The sequence below is a fragment of the Schistocerca gregaria genome, chromosome 1 (genome assembly GCF_023897955.1).
Source record: "Schistocerca gregaria isolate iqSchGreg1 chromosome 1, iqSchGreg1.2, whole genome shotgun sequence".
NCBI lineage: Eukaryota > Metazoa > Arthropoda > Insecta > Orthoptera > Acrididae > Schistocerca > Schistocerca gregaria.
This window is the reverse complement of record NC_064920.1, coordinates 766,861,765-766,882,745: the sequence shown is the minus strand read 5'-3', so window position 1 is coordinate 766,882,745 and position 20,981 is coordinate 766,861,765. Positions and strand designations below refer to the sequence as shown.

The 20,981-nt window shown below is 38.1% G+C and overlaps 1 protein-coding gene across 1 annotated transcript in view; it reads right to left on the bottom strand.

Moving 5' to 3' along the window:
• Positions 1-318: 318 nt before the first annotated feature.
• Positions 319-20,981, bottom strand: part of LOC126268153 (synaptic functional regulator FMR1) — a gene marked incomplete in the record, with an annotated part of 168,304 nt that continues 147,641 nt past the window's right edge. The window contains 1 exon segment of the mRNA XM_049973698.1: positions 319-2,660. Within this exon segment, the coding sequence (XP_049829655.1) occupies positions 2,488-2,660 (173 nt within the window).

Genomic DNA, 20,981 nt, shown 5'->3' with positions numbered 1-20,981 from the left:
ATCTGTGTACTAGCACTGACACATACTGGGAGATCACACAAATATGAGCATTAAGACAAGCACAGTGTAACAATCCTTTGTTGTAAGACATATTGTCAGTCATCCTAAGACATTAATTCCGATTTGGCTGGTGCTTCTTTAGTTTTGGAATTATAGAAAATGACTTCATTGTACTATGCACTCATGTTACCACAGAAGTAGCGCATCAAATAATTCTATATTGTTTATCATTCACGCCATTTATGAGGACATAAAAAGCAATTAAGCTTTCAGTACAAAAAAAATTATACGCATCTATTGTGAAATGAAAAGCCTGACTTAATATATTTACTTCAGCAGTTTTTAATGACAGTCCATTCCAATTCTCAATGGCTAGAAATAGCACGGTCCATTCATCTGAAACCACTAATCACACTTTTCCTCAGACTGCTGACTTCCAGACATTTCATCAAATTTTACAAATAATTTATTTAACAAAATGAAGTAATGATCCCTGTGTGATCATTGCTGTAGTGAAGCTTAGGAACAAATATTACAAAAAAGTGTTCCACTCTTTGAGCAATAATTAAGTACACATGACATGAGCAGAATGTAGAACTCTCTCTCTCTCTCTCTCTCTCTCTCTCTCTCTCTCTCTCTCTCTCTACTTTGGCAATGAAAATTATGTACGGCCATACACCTAATAATGTAGGAAGTTGCAAAATTATTTCCAAACAAAAAAATAAGGGAAAAAGTTGCTCCACATCAGATTAAATCATTCCAAGCAAAGCTTTCTCTGGAAGATTACAGTTTGACAGATGCCATAAAATAACAAAAATGCAAATATGACATTTTTTCTGTAAATATAATAACCATCTAAAGCACTGCTTTTATATTTGAATGTCAAATATACAGTATGTGAAAATGCAGTCCGTGTATGCCGAGGTACAAAGTGGCTGTGTATTTCACACAGACACTATAAAGAAATATTTACAAATGAAAACCCAAAACTAAATAACAATAATCAATGTAATAGAAATCAGAACTTTACATTTTTAATAATTAAACATTTTAAATGTATATGATGTATGTTTCCATGTGTACTAGGGCATCTGATCCATTTCTTTTTAAATACTATGCTGTACACTACGAACTTTGCGATGGCTTCTTTCCCCAAATAAAACAAAAAGATAGAAAAATATAAAAACAGTGCTACAATAATGTTTGTGTAAGAGTCAGAACTCACTGCTATATTACTCAGATCCAGTTAAGCTGTTAGTATGGCAATCAGCCAGGAAAACAATTCATTCCAAGGCAATTTTATGTTTAAATATCTATGCAGCATAGGGTCATCTATCTGCCAATATTGTATGTTGCTAAGAATAACAAAATTTACACTTTGTTACCTATGACAGCTTCTCCCATAAAAGAATCTCAACTGTCATCATTTGTATTATAATATCGATTAATCATAATCATCAATATCCACTGGAAGGAAAATTACAATAAAGGCAGATAGCTAGCTGCCTCATATTTTCCAAATCTCACAAAAATCACACACTCTTATTATATTTTTGCACAATACTAACTTAATTATCAAAATTATGAACAATTTTATAAATTCTTTTCACATGACAAAAAAATAGGAAAAAATCAAATTACATGAGCTGAGAACACAAATTCTTAAATTTTATTGCTTTTCAGATTCAAATCATTTTTTTTCTTTGCTACAAGACAACACTGTACTAAGCCGTGCAGTTAAAACTAAACATTGTTGGACAGAAAATAAATTATAGTTACAGTAGGCAACAAAAGGAGACAATAAATAGTGTAGATTATCTGCAGCTACGCGTAAGAATGCAGCTGCCATCTAATAGGTATTAACTCACACATTTTATTTTAAAAAAAAGAAAAAAAAGAAAAAGAAAAAACCTATTTGAAATAGTTTTACATAGAGGTAAAGTTCAATGTGAAAGACAAATGGACTCAACGCTAAAACAAAGACGGAAAATTGAGGCTGAGAAGCTCTGAGTAAGCCACATTATGATTCAGTAAACTCTCCACTGTAGCATACATGGGAGTGAATTTATGTATCCTCTCATGTGTTAACTTCTTACAAAGAAGAAAAAGCAAAACAGGGCACTCAGTTAGCCTACGAAAACAGAATGTTTTGAATTTTAAATGCTACAATCCACATGTAGTTCAAATTTATCGTTTAATTCTTAATATGTTCAAACATTATACTTTTCCATAACGTACTTTATGGAGTGGAGCTGACTGGAAGTTATGTAAGTACATCCTTTCAAGAAGTTGCTGCAAGCTGCTCATTGTATAAGATGTAGGCATAATGTCAGTTTAATTGTCATCAATAAACTGACATCTTGGCACTCCTGCAAGCTAAATCACTTATCCCGTTGCCTTGCATTCCTGTAAATACTTCAAAACTACGTTCAGAATAACGCTGGTTCATCGAGGCCATTGTGCGTGGCATATCCAATACACACACTTCTAAGCAGAAGTACCATTCACCAAAGCTTCTTTTGGTTTACCCTCATTGCGTTTTGAGGGTGGGGGTCTCTGATTACGAGACTTTGGTTCACGCTGTCCCTTTGGAGGTCCTTCATTGTTTTGTGACTCCTCTTTAGCAGTAAACTGAGGGTCATTCGTGACGGGAACTATGCCTGAAATTTGGAAATAAAAAATTAAGTTTTCAATCATACATTTAATTTTCCTTTATAAATAAAATATATTAAGACTATATTAACAAAACTTAACATGTAGCATGCTTTCAATAACCACAATTGCTGACTTTGAGACTAAATAAATGGGGACAATTTATGACCAGAGAAATGAGATTCAATGATCCTATAAGACTAATGAAGACAACACCATTTGTTGGTTAGATAGTTTGCTTGCCTAGTTTTGAAATTATACAACAGTTTTCTTTACAGTATATATGCGCATCTATAAACAAAGTGTGAATAGGAAGGTAGTAGAAACAGGCATATTTGCAAATGCAGAGTCTTTGCTCTTTTGGAAGTTTTACTCAATGATCACATGTTAAATGATGAGGGGGACGATGGGATAGACTGGTGATTGGAGAAAACAGGTGGGAAACAGTGTGGGGGCAGAGGGGGTGGCGGGAGAATGGTGGTGGTGTGGGAGGGAGGATGCCGAGAGGGGCGGAGCAGGGAAAGACCGCGTGGCGGGGGGCGAGGGGGGAGGGAAGTCCGCGGGGGCGAGGGGGGAGGGAAGTCCGCGGGGGCGAGGGGGGAGGGAAGTCCGCGAGGGCGAGGGGGGAGGGAAGTCCGCGAGGGCGAGGGGGGAGGGAAGTCCGCGAGGGCGAGGGGGGAGGGAAGTCCGCGAGGGCGAGGGGGGAGGGAAGTCCGCGAGGGCGAGGGGGGAGGGAAGTCCGCGAGGGCGAGGGGGGAGGGAAGTCCGCGAGGGCGAGGGGGGAGGGAAGTCCGCGAGGGCGAGGGGGGAGGGAAGTCCGCGAGGGCGAGGGGGGAGGGAAGTCCGCGAGGGCGAGGGGGGAGGGAAGTCCGCGAGGGCGAGGGGGGAGGGAAGTCCGCGAGGGCGAGGGGGGAGGGAAGTCCGCGAGGGCGAGGGGGGAGGGAAGTCCGCGAGGGCGAGGGGGGAGGGAAGTCCGCGAGGGCGAGGGGGGAGGGAAGTCCGTGAGGGCGAGGGAGGGAAGTCCGTGAGGGTGAGGGAGGGAAGTCCGTGAGTGTGAGGGAGGGAAGTTCGTGAGGGTGAGGGGGGGGGGGCAGAAGTTTGTCACCTGTATTTACACTCAGTTGTGTATATAAGAAAGTAACAAATAATGCAGCCAAGCTGTTTCATTTATGTGGTATTCGAGAACAGGCTACAAAATTGATGGTGACAATGACAAATTTAACAAAGACTAACAATGCAATGTCATCTTTCAAAATAACTTTCTGTTCACCACAAACAGTTGAGAGAAACATTAAAAACCCTATGGGTAAATTATACCTATGAAGATAGCATGGAATTTACAGACTATATTACAATTCATAAAAAGGAGACATTGTGATGCCAGTGTAGCACAGCAATCATGTTTCATAATTATATGAACAAAGCAAACTCTAAAACATCTTTTTTACTATAGTTATTATTGTAATGATCTTCAGCTCTAAAATATGTTGAATACGATAGCTGTCATTCTCTCTGTATTTTGGATCTGAAGATGATGTGATGATCTCCCTTTTGTTAAAATATTACAGTTTATTGAGGAAGCTGGTAACTGGAGAAATGGGCAGATACAAAACTGCAAGTTATCCTCATGGCAAGCTTGTTTAGTCCGAACATGAGTTTAGGAGAGAGTGAGTCAGGGTGGTTACTCTGAACCTCCCCAGCATTCAGTCTATTATCTCATGCCTAATCATCTGTCATCCAGATTTGATATACAAGTTTCTAACCCTGTTTACCGGTAATAGACATAATATACAGCAGCTCAACAATTTTGAATTATGTCTGATAGAAACATAACAATGAAATTAATCAATTACTTGTAATATAATGTAAATGAACAGATAAAGATCTATTCACCAAATGGAGGCAGGGAAACATTCACATCTCACTGTGTTCAGTACGTCTCCCCTGACTCAGGGTTCTGGGTGACTTTTCTAAATTGTTTACCTCTCCATTCCGTTTCCTTCACCTCTTTTCTTTCACATTTAACTCTTCTGCCACAAGAAGGAGCCACTGGTTTCGAAAGATTATAAATTCTATCCGTGTGTGTGTGTGTTTGTTTTTGTTATATTATCTGATAGAAACACTATTTTTATACATTAAAACCATCACATGGCCAGAATACAACAGAACAAGATCACAGAAGAACAGTTACAGAATAGACAATGAAAACTTGAAGTAATCTGCGCACAGCACCTGATGGTGCAAAAACCTGATTAAAGAGTGATCCAACTAAGCTGTTACGATATCATAATTAAATTTTCATCAAGTTGAAATGTGAGAAAACCTTAATAATGACGTATAATCTCTTTTCACAGCTATATTTATTAAAGAATAATCAAGTTCAATTTTTCAAATGAAACAGTAATTTAAGTTGTTAGTATTGTTGTTCTAATGATAGGAATTCAATCGTGTTAATCTCCAAATTCAATTTGTAGTTTTGGATAAATTAAAATACTTCGAACTTGAGGTTTATACGTGTTAAATACGAAAACAACTGCTTTCTTAAGTGTAAGTTTCTGGTTTCACACCTAAATAAGAAAATCTTAAATTGGATGAGGGAGAACAACATAGAGTTGTCACGATACTGGTGTGAAAGGGAATACAGAGGAATTGTAGCTTCCATTATGCCTGTGTAGGTCAGATGTGTTGAGTGCTGGTTGATTAGGAACAATAACTGTCTGTCATTACCTCAATGACAAACTAGATATGCTGCTTCTTTATGGATCACGCGAAAGGAACACGAAGAGAACAGCTGAGTTGTGTGCACAAAGGTATCCTTTATGTACCAAAGGCACCCACCACCCTTTCAGTAAAATAATTTTGTACATTTGCTAAACTGTCATTGTCATTCTAATTCTCATTAAGATACCACTTGTCAGGTGTCTTAATGAGAGTGACAATTTAATAAATGTGCAAAAAATTTTTACTGAAAGGACAATGGATCATTGGGTAAGCTTGCAACAAGCAGAGTGAAGGAAATAGTCATTCTGGTAGCTGTTGCTTCTAGTCTATAAGTTAGTTCCAAAGAAATTGTTAGTGCCTGTGATACAAACCAGCCCAGCACTGTTGTACGCAAACAGCATCCATCCATCATATGTCCCTTCATCAGCAGATTAAGCAGGAAGATTGCAGAAAACACATGGAATTCTGTTGCTCGATTCTGATGCGGTATCAGTTCAGTCGGTACTTTCTTCAAACAATTCTCTTTAGCTATGAAGCTACCTTCATAAATCATAGAAAGTGGACTGTAATAAATATCTGTACGCGTTACTGGGCTGCTGAGAATCCACACTGGCTTAGGCAGGTTGATCATCAGAGGCAGTAGAGAGTGAACGTTCAGTGCAATTAAGTGACTGGTTCTTATTTTACTGCAGGAACTAAAATGGATAAAAGGTGTGCACAATACCTTATGGAAGTGCTACTGGTCATTGTAGAGAAAGTACCACTTCAAATATGTTCAGGTATGTGGCACTATCACACTGGAGCTCTCACAGCTCTTTTCTCGTCGCTGCATATGGCATAAAGTGGTTACCAGTTGGCCTGCACATGTACTCGATTTGATGCCTCTGGACTCATTCTGTGGGGTAAACTAAAAAGGTAAAAAATACATTCTTGGCCTTGGGAACAAAAAGAAGTCAGGAGGTTGGGACTATATGGTGGCTGCGATAGTGTTGCCACACTACGCTTTCTCAGTAACTCGTGAATGCAGAAAGACGTGTGGCTGGGCACAATGTCGTGATGCATCAGCTATGTAGCATGGCTGTGTTGTGTCAAGACTGAAAACGCACCAACTTTTTTGGTGTCACCTTCGTTTATTGAATTCGGCATATGGAAATAAATTTAATATCCAAAGAAATGTAAAAAACAGTGCTTATAAATTTTCCTATTATGTTTATTTTAACTGTGTTGTACATTTCATAAAGTTGAGATGCAGTACATGCATGTTTGAGAGTTGCAGTGGTGCACTACAGTCTGTCACCCTGCAGTACAGAGAGGGTACAGTCTACCAATGGACCTGACCACCGAGAATGCAGCCGATGGCATTCATCAACAAGATTTTAATTGTTAAAAGGAATAGTGGAGCTGTAATTTAAAAAAAAAAAAAATAATGGTTACAATCTGCTTTAACATGGTCTAGATATGCAGTACCATTTCAACTGACCAAGAAGTTTTTTCAGTTCATGAAGGGATAGTCTTGGGTATAAAAGTTGTCAGGAGTGAGCTATTGAGTGCAGTTCGCTGTATTTGGAAGGTAGTACCAACAATATGTATGGATTCACTTATCCTTTCAAAATAAATTTTGGAGGATTTGGTTTTTCAATTTCATAGTTGATGAAGGGAGATCTTTATGTTTAATGGACTGGCATAGTTAGTTGCTGTTACAAGAGAATGTTTATGGGCTGTAAGAACAAGAATTAATTATTGCAATTGCAAATTGGTAGTTTGGGATAGTGTACTAGAATCACTGTTCCATGTAGTTTTGCTAGTGGTTTTGGTAGCACACTTGGAGGTAACTGAGTTGCGGTTGATTTTGTAATTGCGAGGCACACTGATAATGACTGAGTTCTTGCTGTAGAGTACTTGTTTATAGGTTGATTTCTGGAACTTGAATGAGGTAATGACTAAAGTACATTGTGTTCAAGGTACCAGACCCAAGCACTTGATAGCAGAAAGTTATTGTCTTGTTCCTATGTGAAAAATCTGCATGTGACTTTGTTAAGATTTGCCTGGTTTAGTCAAAGAGAGATCACAACTTTTAAGAAAACATTATTGAAGGTATTTGTACAGCAAAGCTGTTACTTCCTACTTGAGAAGTTCAAATGATTATTTCAACCAGGAATCTTTAGTGGGTCGTATTGCCAACACCTGAAGAGATTTTGATTTTGTTCAGATTGTTTAACTGTATGGAGCAAATTGGTGATGTCAAGTAGGTTTTTGGTTTGTCTTTTTTGTTGATGATTACTGCCTTTCAGTAGGGACTTGGGATTTTGCTGGCACTCTTACACCTGCAATAAATTGGCTGTACTGGGTATTGAATTTCAAAGAAATGTAATAAAGCTACAGTACTTAAAATAAAATTGGGTTCCAGGCTTATCACTGAAAATAAGTTGTCCTTCAAAGGTCATTTTTTAAACCAATACTGAAGTTAATAAAAAAATAGCATGAAAAGGCCTTTCAAATGAAAGCAAAGATATATTATATATTCTAGGTAGTTATAATTATGGAAAATTTAAAGCAAAGTATTTTAGTTATGTTATAACTATTTAATTTGAAGATAGAAACAAATAAGATTTTTTTAGAGACAATCACTTGAGAATCAAAGACGCACATATTTGGACTGAATTGTATGTATTACAATACTAACTGCATTTTGCAAAGATAAAAATCAAAGGAAATTGACTAATTTCCAAAAAAGAGAACTGAGCTTGTGTAGATACTAATTTATATTTCTGACATGGCTTGGAGCTTAATCTCCGTGAGGCCGAGATAAATTTTACCACACAAACAAGTGTAATTTTTGCTTGATATAAATATTATTACTAATACTGTTGCAAAGCAGTTTTTGCTACTGATAGACTTTATGTTGATGAGGGAAGGGTCTCACTTTTAATGTCCATTCTTATATTAATTTTGACTCCTAAGTCTGGAAAGATTTTCGTTAATACACTGGTACTAGTGTGCGATGTATAGATTGTGTTGTGTGCTAAGTTTTAAAAGCATTCAAGTTGCTTGCGACAGCTAACGAAAGTTAATATAGCCTGTGAAAATATTGTCAGGCAGCTAATTTCTGTTAACAGCATTTATGTTTAAAAAAAAGCATGAAGACAGTAATTGTTCCGAAAGAACAGATACCAATGATGACCACCAATGATGATGATAATCGAAACCCTCAGCTGCCAACAGATGATGTTGATATACCTCAATGGGGACAGCTGAAGATGTATACCCAGAATGGGACTTGAACCCGAAATCTCCTGCTTTCATGGCAGACGATCTATCCATATGAGCCACCGAAGGCACAGAGGATAGCACGACTGCTGGGAATTATGCCTTGCATGCTTCCGGTGAGACCCACATTCCGAACTGTCCACAGCTTACATTTGTAATGTCCTAAAGATCTCGTGGGAAGCATGCAAGGGATAAGTCCCTGCAGTCATGTTAACCTCTGTGCCCTTGGTGGCTCAGATGGATAGAGCGTCTGCCAGGTAAGCAGGAGACCCCGGGTCTGAGTCACCATTGGGGGACACATTTTCAGCTGTCCCCATTGAGGTATATCAACAGCACCAGCTGGCAGGTGATGGTTTCAATTAATTATCATTTCTGTACTTCTGAATACTATGATCACTTTTACAAAATTCACCAATACGTATGAGCGATCCATTAAGAACTAAGAAATCTTTATGAGAATACAGATAAGTCATATATATAACACTAAAATTGCTTATACATATACTAAATATTTTGTGCTCGAAAATCTATATTCAGGTGCAATAGAAGAAAAAGGGACAAATTATACTGTAGGGTGACACTACCAAGTATGCCAAGTGTCAACCAGAATTGAGAACCAAACTTACTGTACTGATTTGTACAATGCTATGGAAAAAAAATTGTTGATCGTACTTTTTTGTATAAAGTGGTAATGCCCAGTGGAATGCAGATGACCCTTTTTTTACAATCTTTACATAATTAATGATTAATCCTTGCAGTAAAAATTTTCTGTGGGCTATGTCCTTAGCATTGTCTTCAATTTAGATTTGCTCATCTTTGCATTCTTCTGTTTTGGGGACACCAGTGTGTGCCAATCAGCACCGTTGCACTTCAGCCTGTGTTGCACTGAGATGTCCAACTTTCATCACCAGTAATAATGTTTCGCAAATAATCCAGTTCATTTTCTACACATTCTTTCAGTTCACTCATGATGAATAGTCAACTGATCTTTCGCTTGTCTATCTATAGTTTGTTGACCAGCTTGGTACACACCTTTTGCAAATTCAATTTTTCAATAACGATGTGATGCACAATGATTTTTGGAGCCTTCAGACTGTCAGTTCACACCCGAATACTCATTTGATGGTCAGTATTCAACAAACTACACACATGAATCATGTTTTCATCTGTTTGGCTTGTAGATGGCCCTCCAGAACAGGCATCGTTGTCCAATCTTTCATGGTCCTCCTTGAACTCGTAACTTGAATATATGAAAAAATAGACTTTATGTATGCTTTTTAAAAGCATTTCACGAGTTTCTGCAACTTTTTGGTCGAGTTTTGTGCACAACTAGATTCTCCATCATTGTTTAAACGTATCCTCCACAACGTGATCTCAAAACAGGTGCACTATATCAGAAATCCTGTCAGCAATGCTCGGAGCAGACTGACCCACAATTTCCTTCCACCTACCTTCAATGGCCTGAATCTGCTGTGACCTGTTGAGATGTAGCAGAAAGTATATTTCTTGACTTTGGGACACATCTTTTATAACTATGGAAAAAGAGCATATGTTACTTAGTGATGACTTTTTCACAATTTATTTGAGTGAAAAAGTTAGGATATAAATCATATACGAAATGCTGTTGCTGATGACCTATCAATAATTATGCGGACTCCAGAGAAAGCCAAACATGTCATCGATGAACTTCATGAAGTTGCCATCAAAACCAGTCTCCAAATCTCTTATGAGAAACCACAACTCACGGGCTCCAAAAGTTAAAATCTGAAACCACTTACAACAAAATATGGTGATATCAAACAAATTAAGTACTTCAAGTACTTGGGTGAAATGATCTGCAACACTGGCAATGAAAAAGTAGCTCACAAAACATGAGCAGAAAAATTATGTAAAGCTTATACAATGACCAGGAACACAAACAATAAGAAATCGCTATCCACCGAAGCCAAACTTCACCACTATCATGCAGTCACTCGTCTAGAAGTGCTCTGCACAACTGAAACATCATCATTAACCATCAACATCAAGAACATTGACAAAATGGAATGGCAAATACTCAGGAAAATATTTGGACCCAAGATTCAGGATGGTATCTGGATGCGCAAAAGCTCTGAAGAACTGACTCAAGGACTGAACGCTTCACGTCAGTTGCACGGAAAAGACGATTGTAATTCTACGGACATTTTGCAAGAATGGATGTCTCTAGAATGACCAAGAAAATCTTCCTTATCATCAAAGGAACGCGCCAAACCCTTAATGACCTCACGGAACTCAGTATTGATCCACTAGAAACAACACTGTGTACAGACAGAAAATCAACGCTCATAAATTCACAACAAAAAACCCAACAGAAAAGAATCTGAAATTGAAAAACTCATGGACACAAGAAAGAAGACATGTCCATAGTGAAAGGATGAGGAAGTTTTGGAAAGAAAAGAAGAACAAGAAAGCTAAGAAGACCATTTTGATGAAAGTTTTAACTCTCACAGTACGAGTGCTACAAATGTAACTGAATCTTTATCTTTAGAGAATTAAACAGTGAAAAGAGACTGTATGTGAAGCGTCAGATTAGGATTACTTTCTGAAGGAAGCACACGTCTATTAGAGAATTCAACAATTTTATTGTGTGAAGAAGCTATTTAGATTGGTCTGATCTATCTGCAACATTTCCCTGTTGCTGTTGAAAATGAATTACTGCATTATAATGTATTTTATGAATGGGATGTGCCACTTTGTATTGTTTACTGTATGTATTGAGGTACAGGGATTCAGTGTACTAGAACTGTAGATAGGTAACTGCAAAAAATAATAAATTAATTATACATTTTTTTTTTGGGAGGTGCTTCACGACTGCACCTCTTACTACCATATTATACTATATAACACGTTTGGTTTTTGCCAAGAGTGAATAAGTTTGTTTCTTGTTCTGTGGTGTAAACTTGTTGAAAAGAAAGATGAAGCGAACCTATATTACCTCCAGTTTCTATCACTGCTCATGCTATATCTCTTAGTTAGAAAAGGCAGTTGTGTGCATGTACTGTTCCATTACAAGAAATTTGCACATTTATGTCCACATGAGGTGTAGTGCATGATCTTCTCCTCCCCTCCCCCCTTATCAATCTGAAGACAAACAGAATGAGTTTGTTTCAATTCCCACATATGAATTTCATGTGGCTGCTTCAGGAATGATCCTAAATGACTGCCACACAGTCTCAAAAAAGTTATATCACCTAAAACTCTCACATCCATTGCATTTCCTAAGTGTAGAGGCTGCCACTTGTGTGTATCATAACACACAACTTCACCTGGTGTCTTAAATCTAGTACTTCCAAACATTCTGTTTATGAAGTTTGAGTGACTGCTTTGGCAAAACTGTTGTTCAGGAGGAGTTACTTCCAGATTATCTGGGATAAAGCAACTTTGTGCAACTGTTCCAACCAACAAACCATAAATGTTTAATTCAGGGAAATATCCACAATATTGGACACTTGATATAGTGCAGTGAGGGCCAATACAATTCTACAACAAAGCACCAGACATTAAAAGGGAACTGAGGAAGGAACAATTATCTTCAAAGGTACAAATTCCATGCAAAGAAGTACAATATGCATCTAGAAAGTTAGGTGAATGGTCTCAAAAAATAAAGGAAACAATTGTTACAAACAAAATAATGGCCTTCAAAGTAATCAACATTAACTACACTTTTGACAACAGTTGTAAAGTTGTTAGAAACTTTCAGCAAATGTTTCTTGTAGTATCACTAAGCATTGTGGTCTCACATTGTTTGATACCCGCAATGTTCATGAAAAATATTTTATACTGTCTTTGCTTACCTTAAAATCTGCTGCGCTCATTCTCAAAAACACCTGCCAATGACCCACAAGCATCTGTCTCACTCGTTTAATGTTGTCTGTGTCTGTGCGTTTTGACACGAATACAGCCGATCCTCGACACGGTCCTCTCAGTCTCAAAAGCATTTAAAGTACTCACTCACACATATTGCATTACTCACACACATTTCATTCACTGCTACAACACTACATTTGCATTAACATTCCACAACTCTCAGTCATAGTTTGCCTTAATTTGAAGCAAAACTTCATGCTAACATTTTGCTCCATTCTGCAATGACAGGAGGTGATGGAAGCTTGGTGGGTGTCTTCGAGAATTGAGAACACAAGAGCTAAAAGAGTGATACTTTATAATTTGAGTTACTGATACAGAAGTATCCAACAAGTTCTACTCAAAAAGAATGACTGGGTTCCTGCAATTGATGACATTCACACAAAGCCTCTCAAACCCAAGAGCTCTGCGAGCCAAAAATGTTGCAATAATCTGATAAAACCACAGATAGTAAATACTGCCCTGTAATAACAACTGATCCTGTCTGTTCTTCATCAGTGCATCTATGAATTTTACCATTATTTCACAGACAAATTTTTCGACAATGTTATTCACATTTTACCTTCTGATGCCACACCCAAAATTTATTCTCTCAGAAGATATCAGGAGGCAAGGCCATTTTTGAAAGCTGTCACATCATGTGCCAACTCTGTTTAAACTTTCGCGCAGTCTTTATGTGGGTGCCATCACCAAAGAGCTGTCCAACCAAATGAATGGCCATGAGCAGACTGTGGTTAAGAGAATATTTGACCACTCAGAGGCAGAATACACTGCTGAGCTACTCAATGCCCCAACTATGTGGTCAGTTGTTACCTTTACTAATTTGATTATTTATATCCCCTCCACAGCTTTCCATTATCTTATTTAAGTTGCCACTGTTGAGATTAAACACTCATGAGAAACTGAATTACAGATAGCTGTTGTGGAAGAAAAAGTGTCCATGTCATTTTGGGGAATAAAACAGTCCATTGTGTTATATTACTAGGATATTCACCATACCTTGTAATGGCTGTCAGAATGACAATCAAAAACTTAGAGTAAAATGGGAATTGTCACTGCATATGATTGTGGACAGCTTCCTAAGAACATGCAGATACTGGCATTTTTACGTGTTATGTCAAAGGCAAGTATGTCAATATGGGGAAATGTGCTGTCTACATCACTAGAGTCAACAAAGATTCCAAGACTTACCAAGCGGGAAAGTGCCGGCAGACAGGCACATGAACAAAACACACAAACACACACACAGAATTACGAGCTTTCGCAACTGGCAGTTGCTTCGTCAGGAAAGAGGGAAGGAGAGGGAAACATGAAAGGATGTGGGTTTTAAAGGAGAGGGTAAGGAGTCATTCCAATCCTGGGAGCGGAAAGACTTCCCTTAGGGGAAAAAAAGGGAAGCAACTGCCAGTTGCAAAAGCTCGTAATTCTGTGTGTGTGTGTGTGTGTGTGTGTGTGTGTGTGTGTGTGTGTGTGTGTGTGTGTGTGTGTGTGTGTTTTTTGTTCATGTGCCTGTCTGCCGGCGCTTTCCCGCTTGGTAAGTCTTGGAATCTTTGTTTTTAATATATTTTTCCCATGTGGAAGTTTCTTTCTATTTTATTTACACTAGAGTCAACAGTTGACAGCAGCAATGTGTCACTGATAGGAGTTTCCATCAACTATTGTGGATTGTAACAGCAGATTGGGGGGGGGGGTCACAGTGCTGCAAATCACTCACAAACTCTACATTGCAGAACAACAATGACCGCAATCTCTCTAACCAGCACCTCATTTCAGTGTACAGAAGTTAGTCCCCCATAAATGCACCTCTGCTAAAAAAATTACTTATACAAATGACCTATACAAATGACCTGTAGATGGTGATTTAATTTTGCTGAAACTAGTAATCATTGTATATTTTTGTGTGATCTGGGTGAATAAATTTCTGTAATAAGAATAAGAACCATCCAATAGAGCTGACAATGTCTTGCATTAATCATAAAGGAAAATTTATTAAACATGATCGACAAGCACAGACTTAATACATAACATGTAACACCTGCAAATCTGAAGTATTTTGGAACACTTTTACATTGGCACACAAGAAAGCAATGTTAAAATTCTATTGAAACACGATTTTTTAATACACCATCCCAGCATCGCGAGCACATGCAGTGCAAGCCCTAAAAAAAAATAGCAGTTCCTATTCCTTCTTTTCCTGTATAAAAAAGGAAGAGTGACATCTGAGCTTGGGCATTTGATGCAGATATGTGAAATGAATCCTGTTTTGCACATCTGAATACTCATGCCATAAATTTTCTTGCACTATGGGCTAACAAGTGTTCTTCAGGACTGCCAATATCAGCAAAAAGTTTCCACTTGTTTAATACATAATGAATAAGTAAGTACCTAATGGTGTACAGCAAAAGCAGCTCATTCAAGAGCATCACGGAACAGTAACTGATTGTAATGAGTTAAGAAAAATTGAAAACACCCACTACCAACAAAAAGCTAATGTGCAGACTAATGGCAATACATCGGAATATGCAGTAATCTGAAGACATTTTATCATCTTTGTTCAACTTGCAAACAATAATATTTGAAGCAACATCAATGTAATAATTTAAGGTAGTAGAAAAGTAATTAACTTTGGGATACACAAATGATTCAGTGATGCATGCTGATAAAGCAAAAAGCTCACATCCCTGCTCAGAGAAGTTGTATTCAATTGGAAAAGAATACTACTCAATCAACACGAGAAAAAACAATATCACTGATAGTCATCAAAATAAGAATGAAAATCCAATGAATCAGCAAATCCAGCACATAACAGAAAATCAATATCTCCATTAATTAAGTATGTAAGCCATGCACTCATATGTAAAACAGTTTGATAGACATTAATACACACACTGAGTAGAATGAAGGACATTAAATTAAGTATTCATGAAACGAATCGACACTGAAATTATTATTTAACAGAAAACAACCAAGAGTCCTGTGGATAGAATACACTACGAACAACAACAATATTAAAGGCCAACTGCAAATGAGATGCTGACTACTAACAAATGCAGAATGATGATGCAGTTGGAATACACACACTGCAAAATAAAAACAACGAACTTCTTTCAAGTATTTTGAAATGTAAATCTTATGTCAGTAACAATATAGTGTCACTATGGAGTAGTCAGAAAATCATCTTACCTAGGGAACATTTGAGAATCATTACTACAGAGCTGAATAAGAAATAGCACTAGCCACATCCGTTCCACACCTACATATACACATACACATACACTGAAAAGGCAAAACATTATGACCACCTGTTTAATAGTTTGTCTGTCCATTTTTGGAATGACTTACACCAACTGATTCTGTGCATCTGGGATCTGACAGTTTGTTGGTAGGTTTGTGGCATAGGATTTCTAAGCACAAATCACATAATTTGTGTAAATAAAGGGCCCGCTGACTTGCATATGTGGTGATGGCACCTGAGAGTGACCCAAATGGGTTCCTTTGGATTTACATTGGATGAATTTGGTAGCAAAGACATAAACATGAGTTCAATATAATACTTCTAAAACTATTGAGGCATTGTTCTGGCTCCAATTATACTGCTAAAAGATGACATCAATGTTGGGGAAGACATCATGCTTGAAGTGAGGCAGATGTCAGCGTGTCTTTAATTACTACCACAAGTCTCATTCAAGTGCCGGAGAATGTCTCCCATAGCATAATACTGCTCCCACCAGCCTGCTTCCGTGGCATGCTGCAGCTTTCAAGCTGCTGTTCACGTTGATGATGGTGTTTGTGGGGAGAACCATCAACCTACTGTAGTACAATGTGGTTCACCCGAAGAGCCGACATGTTTCCATTGATTGATGGTCTTGTGCCCACTGCAACCTTAACTGATGATGTCATTGGGTGAACATGTGAACACGTGCTCTGCTGTGGATCTCTATGTTCAACAGTCCATGATGAATGGTGTGTTCCGAAACACTTGTGCATGCAACAGCTTTCTGCTCTTTCAACAAAGGTGCCACAATTCACCATCCATTCTACTTTACAGAGCAGACCAGCCTCCGAACCCCATGTTCTATGAAGGGTTGTGGACGTCGAACCATTCAGCACCTAGTAGTAGTCTCACTAACCTGCTACCTCTTCCCATAAATGCTCCTGACAGTAGCTTGTGAACATTCAACCATTGCTGTTTTGGAGATACTTATTCACAGGCTCTGCGTAGTAATAATCTGCCTTTTGTCAAAGTTTCTTATCTCAATGGATTTCCCCATTTGCAGCCCATATCTTCGCTAGGGTGATTCCCATCTGTGTCTGCTCCGCTTACATACTTCTGTTACTGTGTCACGTGCCCACAATACACCAGGCGGCATTAAATGTCGCAGTGATCCTAATGTTTTAGCTTATCAGTGTATACTCCATGTCACTGTACAGTGTGTAGCATGTGGTATGATTACCTACCATATTTCATTCGCATATTAACCAATGGACAAAATTACTGCCTTTATGCCTTGGTAAAGGTCCTAATCTCTTATCTTACTCAAATATCATGATTGAGTAGAATTGTCACACAGCTTTCCCCAAAGCCCACTTCTCTAAAATGTTACCAACAATGTTTTGTGAGAACAACTAAGTTACAGCTCTCTCATACCTTCATATGGGCTATATTAACCTACCAATGCAACTCTTTAATTGTTTTGGTACCCACTGTATTTCCTACTTGTTTAGGAGCCCAAATGTTGATACAGTGCTTCAGAACTGGATGCACTGCATTTTCTGAGATTCCATCTAACAAAGGTATGTTACCCATTTGCTTTCCCTGCTACAGATTTGTGTGTACATTCCACTTATTAGTGGAGTATTTAATTGATTGTATGTGCTTCATTTGTTCAATCTCGTAACTGGGTACTATTAAGGTCTTCCTCTTTATTGATGACATTCCTTGAATTTATTCTGCTTATGGAGAGGTGGTATTCGTTATACCAAGTGAAAAAATTGTGGTCAAAGCTTTCTGTATTTCCTTACAATTTTTCAATCATAATTTTTCTGCAAATATTATCAGTTAACAATATATAGTGTTGCTGAACCTATTTAATGCCTAATTTATGTATATTAAGACCATTAGTGATTCCTAAGCTTCCTGAGGGGCACATCCAATGTTTGTTCCACTTCTGGTGAATATTCATTGCCCTAGATAAGTACTAAGTAAAAAATTCACTGAGCCAACTGCATTATCTATAAAGATACCCTGTAAGATAATATCTTGATTATTAGTGAACTATACAGTGCAGTGCCAAATGCCTTTCAGAAATCTGGCCTTCACTTACTGTAAGCAAGAAATTGTATGGGAATAAAGCAAGCTGCGTTTCACACAAGCGGTTTTCTCTGAATGTTAATTCTATGAGAAAAGCCCCTTTTTGTCTGGGCTTCTTTTATCCCTTCTGTAAACAGATGTGACTGGAGCTCTTTTCTAGTCTGGTGAGGCTACTTGCAGCACAAGAAGTTTTAAAAATTTGGGATAGGGAATGGTCTAATACCACAGTGCATTCAGTATGGAATATCCTGACACCTTGTTGGCCTTAGGTAGTTTTTTAGTAATAGGTTGTGTGTGTGTGTGTGTGTGTGTGTGTGTGTGTGTGTGTGTGTGTGTGTCTTAAAACATGTCCCTTTCAGTGCGTACAGTAATTAAACAAGATATGGTATTATTCGCTTGCATGTCCATGCAGTGATTAAACAAGATATGGTAGTACCATCCTGCATGTATACATTTTTAATTGTGAAAAATTAATATTTTGGCTTTCTGTTTGTAGTCTTTAGTTGCAATGTGAGATTGGTTCAACTTCCTATTATTTTCTGACATATCTATGAGCCAGTATCTCTCTAAGGAGAGAATTGCCAATGCCCAGGTGACAGGATATTTATGATTAGTGATAAAAAATTAGGTGAATAATTTTGTTAGAAACAAAGTAATATGCTTGCATGGAATCTGATTTAATCTCCTTCATAGTACTGTGCTTGGCTAGCAACCCACTTATCCCAATACTGACTCCATGACTGGAAACATTTCTGGAAGGCTTCCTTTGGAAGGGCGTTCAGCTGCTCTGTTGTGGACCTCATGGTGTCAAAATGTTTTCCTTTAAGCACGGTTTTAATGTTTGGGAAGAGTAAAACATGATGAAAAAGGTCAATTTGGACAGACAGTACACTTTTTCTGGCAAAAAATTCATAAAACAAAGCGAGGCGTAGCACAGTACATTGCCATAACGCAGGAAGCCACTGGCCCATTTTTATGGTTTCTTTCTTTGTACATCGTTTTGCATACATTGCAGTATTCCTTTGTAAAATTAAAAAACTGGAAAATCCAGGATGAAATGTAACAACATTACAAAAAGGATAGTTATACTCACCATACAGTGGACATGCTGAGTCACAGATAGGCACAACAAAAAGACTGTTACAGAAAGTGAGCTTTTGACCAACAAGGCCTTTGTTGGAAAGATACAACATACACAACTCTTACACGCATGACCAGTATCTGGTTGTTGGGACCAGACTGCCATTGGGAACACTGAATTTTCATCTCAAGGTCATACTCTTGGACAATAAGGTCCATCTCCAGTTAAAATTTTGGAAATGCATACTGATACACAATTTTCCTTCTGTCCATTACTCAAAAGCCTTGAAATTATTTTGCTCTTGCTTACGTAATTTGGAAATTACTGGTTAAGATGCTTTGCACATACCCACATGAAATGCTAAATTCTTCAGTAAGCTTTTGAATAGGTATTTGCTTGTTTGAATGAACAATTTTTGCCGCTTTTTACATTTTTTTAAAAGGATAATGGACATCTCGAATATTGCTTGTCTTCTATTGACTTATATGAATTTTAAATTGCTCATGCCACTTGTAAACTGCCCTCAGAGATACAGCTTTATCACCATACATCAAACTTCAGCATTTCATAAGTTTCTTTACCATTTTTGCAACTCAAAACATTAATGTTCACACACTGTTTGAAAACCATGATGCATGCCAAACATGGTAAACACAACCTCATTCTACTATTTCTGGATGATGACTGACGAGTCAGAAGTGTTTCACCTTGATGCTGACTGTCACAACAGATCAGGCCATTGGACAAATCACATCAAATGGCTGTAGTGTCAGCAGTTGCTGCTAAATAAATTCACACACTGTATTTTTTGATCACACCTCATATTAAAGCTGCAGTGGTGGTAGTGGTAGTAGAAGTAGATTAATGTGTTGCACAGGACATGCTTTGCACCAATCACGAAACAAAACTAAGTTGAATACAGTAGATTTTTTCTTCTTCAAAGAACCAAAATGCTACTTATGACATAGTATAGATAACAACATACAAAATCAAACAATGAAACATCCAGGGATAAAAAACAACAATATGGAAAGATATATTGCCACTCACCACAAAGATGCAGCATTGAGTGGCAAACATGCACAATGAAAAAGAATGCTAGAAATACTCAGCTTTCGGACAAAGGCTTTCATCACAATTAGGAAAGTAGTACACATTCAGAATTAGAAAACTCGCACACAATTCACACAAGAACAAATTACAAATACATGGCCACTGCCAACTCTGGGCAGTGAGGCTCTATTCTTTTTAATTTTGACTCATCTGAGGAATGAAGGTGAGGCATGGTTCAAGGTTAGGAAACAATAACAATGATCTGGGGGCAGTCGGAGTGGATTATGTTTAGATGAAGGAGTAAACTGAGCCAGGCAGGGTTCAATATTGGTTTTGGATTGAGTCTGATTGGTGGAGTTAGTAGAACAAAAGGCCACTGCAAGGACCATAAGAAGAATGTCTTTAACAATCAAACACAACTGAATTTGAGAGTGGGGCAAAAGGTAACGCCTTTTGAAAGTGCTGAGACTTGTGTGGGACAGTGGCTTTTGGAGGACAGGTATGCAACTGTGTTGTGCATCCATTTAGGCTCCGAGTATTACTGAGTGGTGATGGAGAGTTCCTTAGGATGTGGTAAAATCAGTATGTCTGCGAGGGAGTGTTTGGCAGATATGAGAGGATGCAGCGAAGGTATGACAGAGGCTCTTGCAGTCACGGTGTGCAGAAGCAATCCACGGTAGGATTATGAGGAACAGATTGAACAGTTTTTTGAGTTGGCACTGTGCATGCTGCTGTAATTACTGGAGGGAAACAGTTTAAGTCTGAGAAATGGAATGCAGGAGTGTGTTTGCAGAGCAGGTGAATTTTATTGATAGAGAGGAGGTAGTGCACGGTGTTTTGGGCATGATTTACATGGTTTGCAAGACTAGAATGGTGAGGGGTAATGAACTGATGGAATTTGAATAGATGGAGATCAGTGCCAAAGGACGAGATTGCACCTGGAGATTTGGGGATTACATGAACTAGGCCACCATGAATAAACAAAGTAAGACT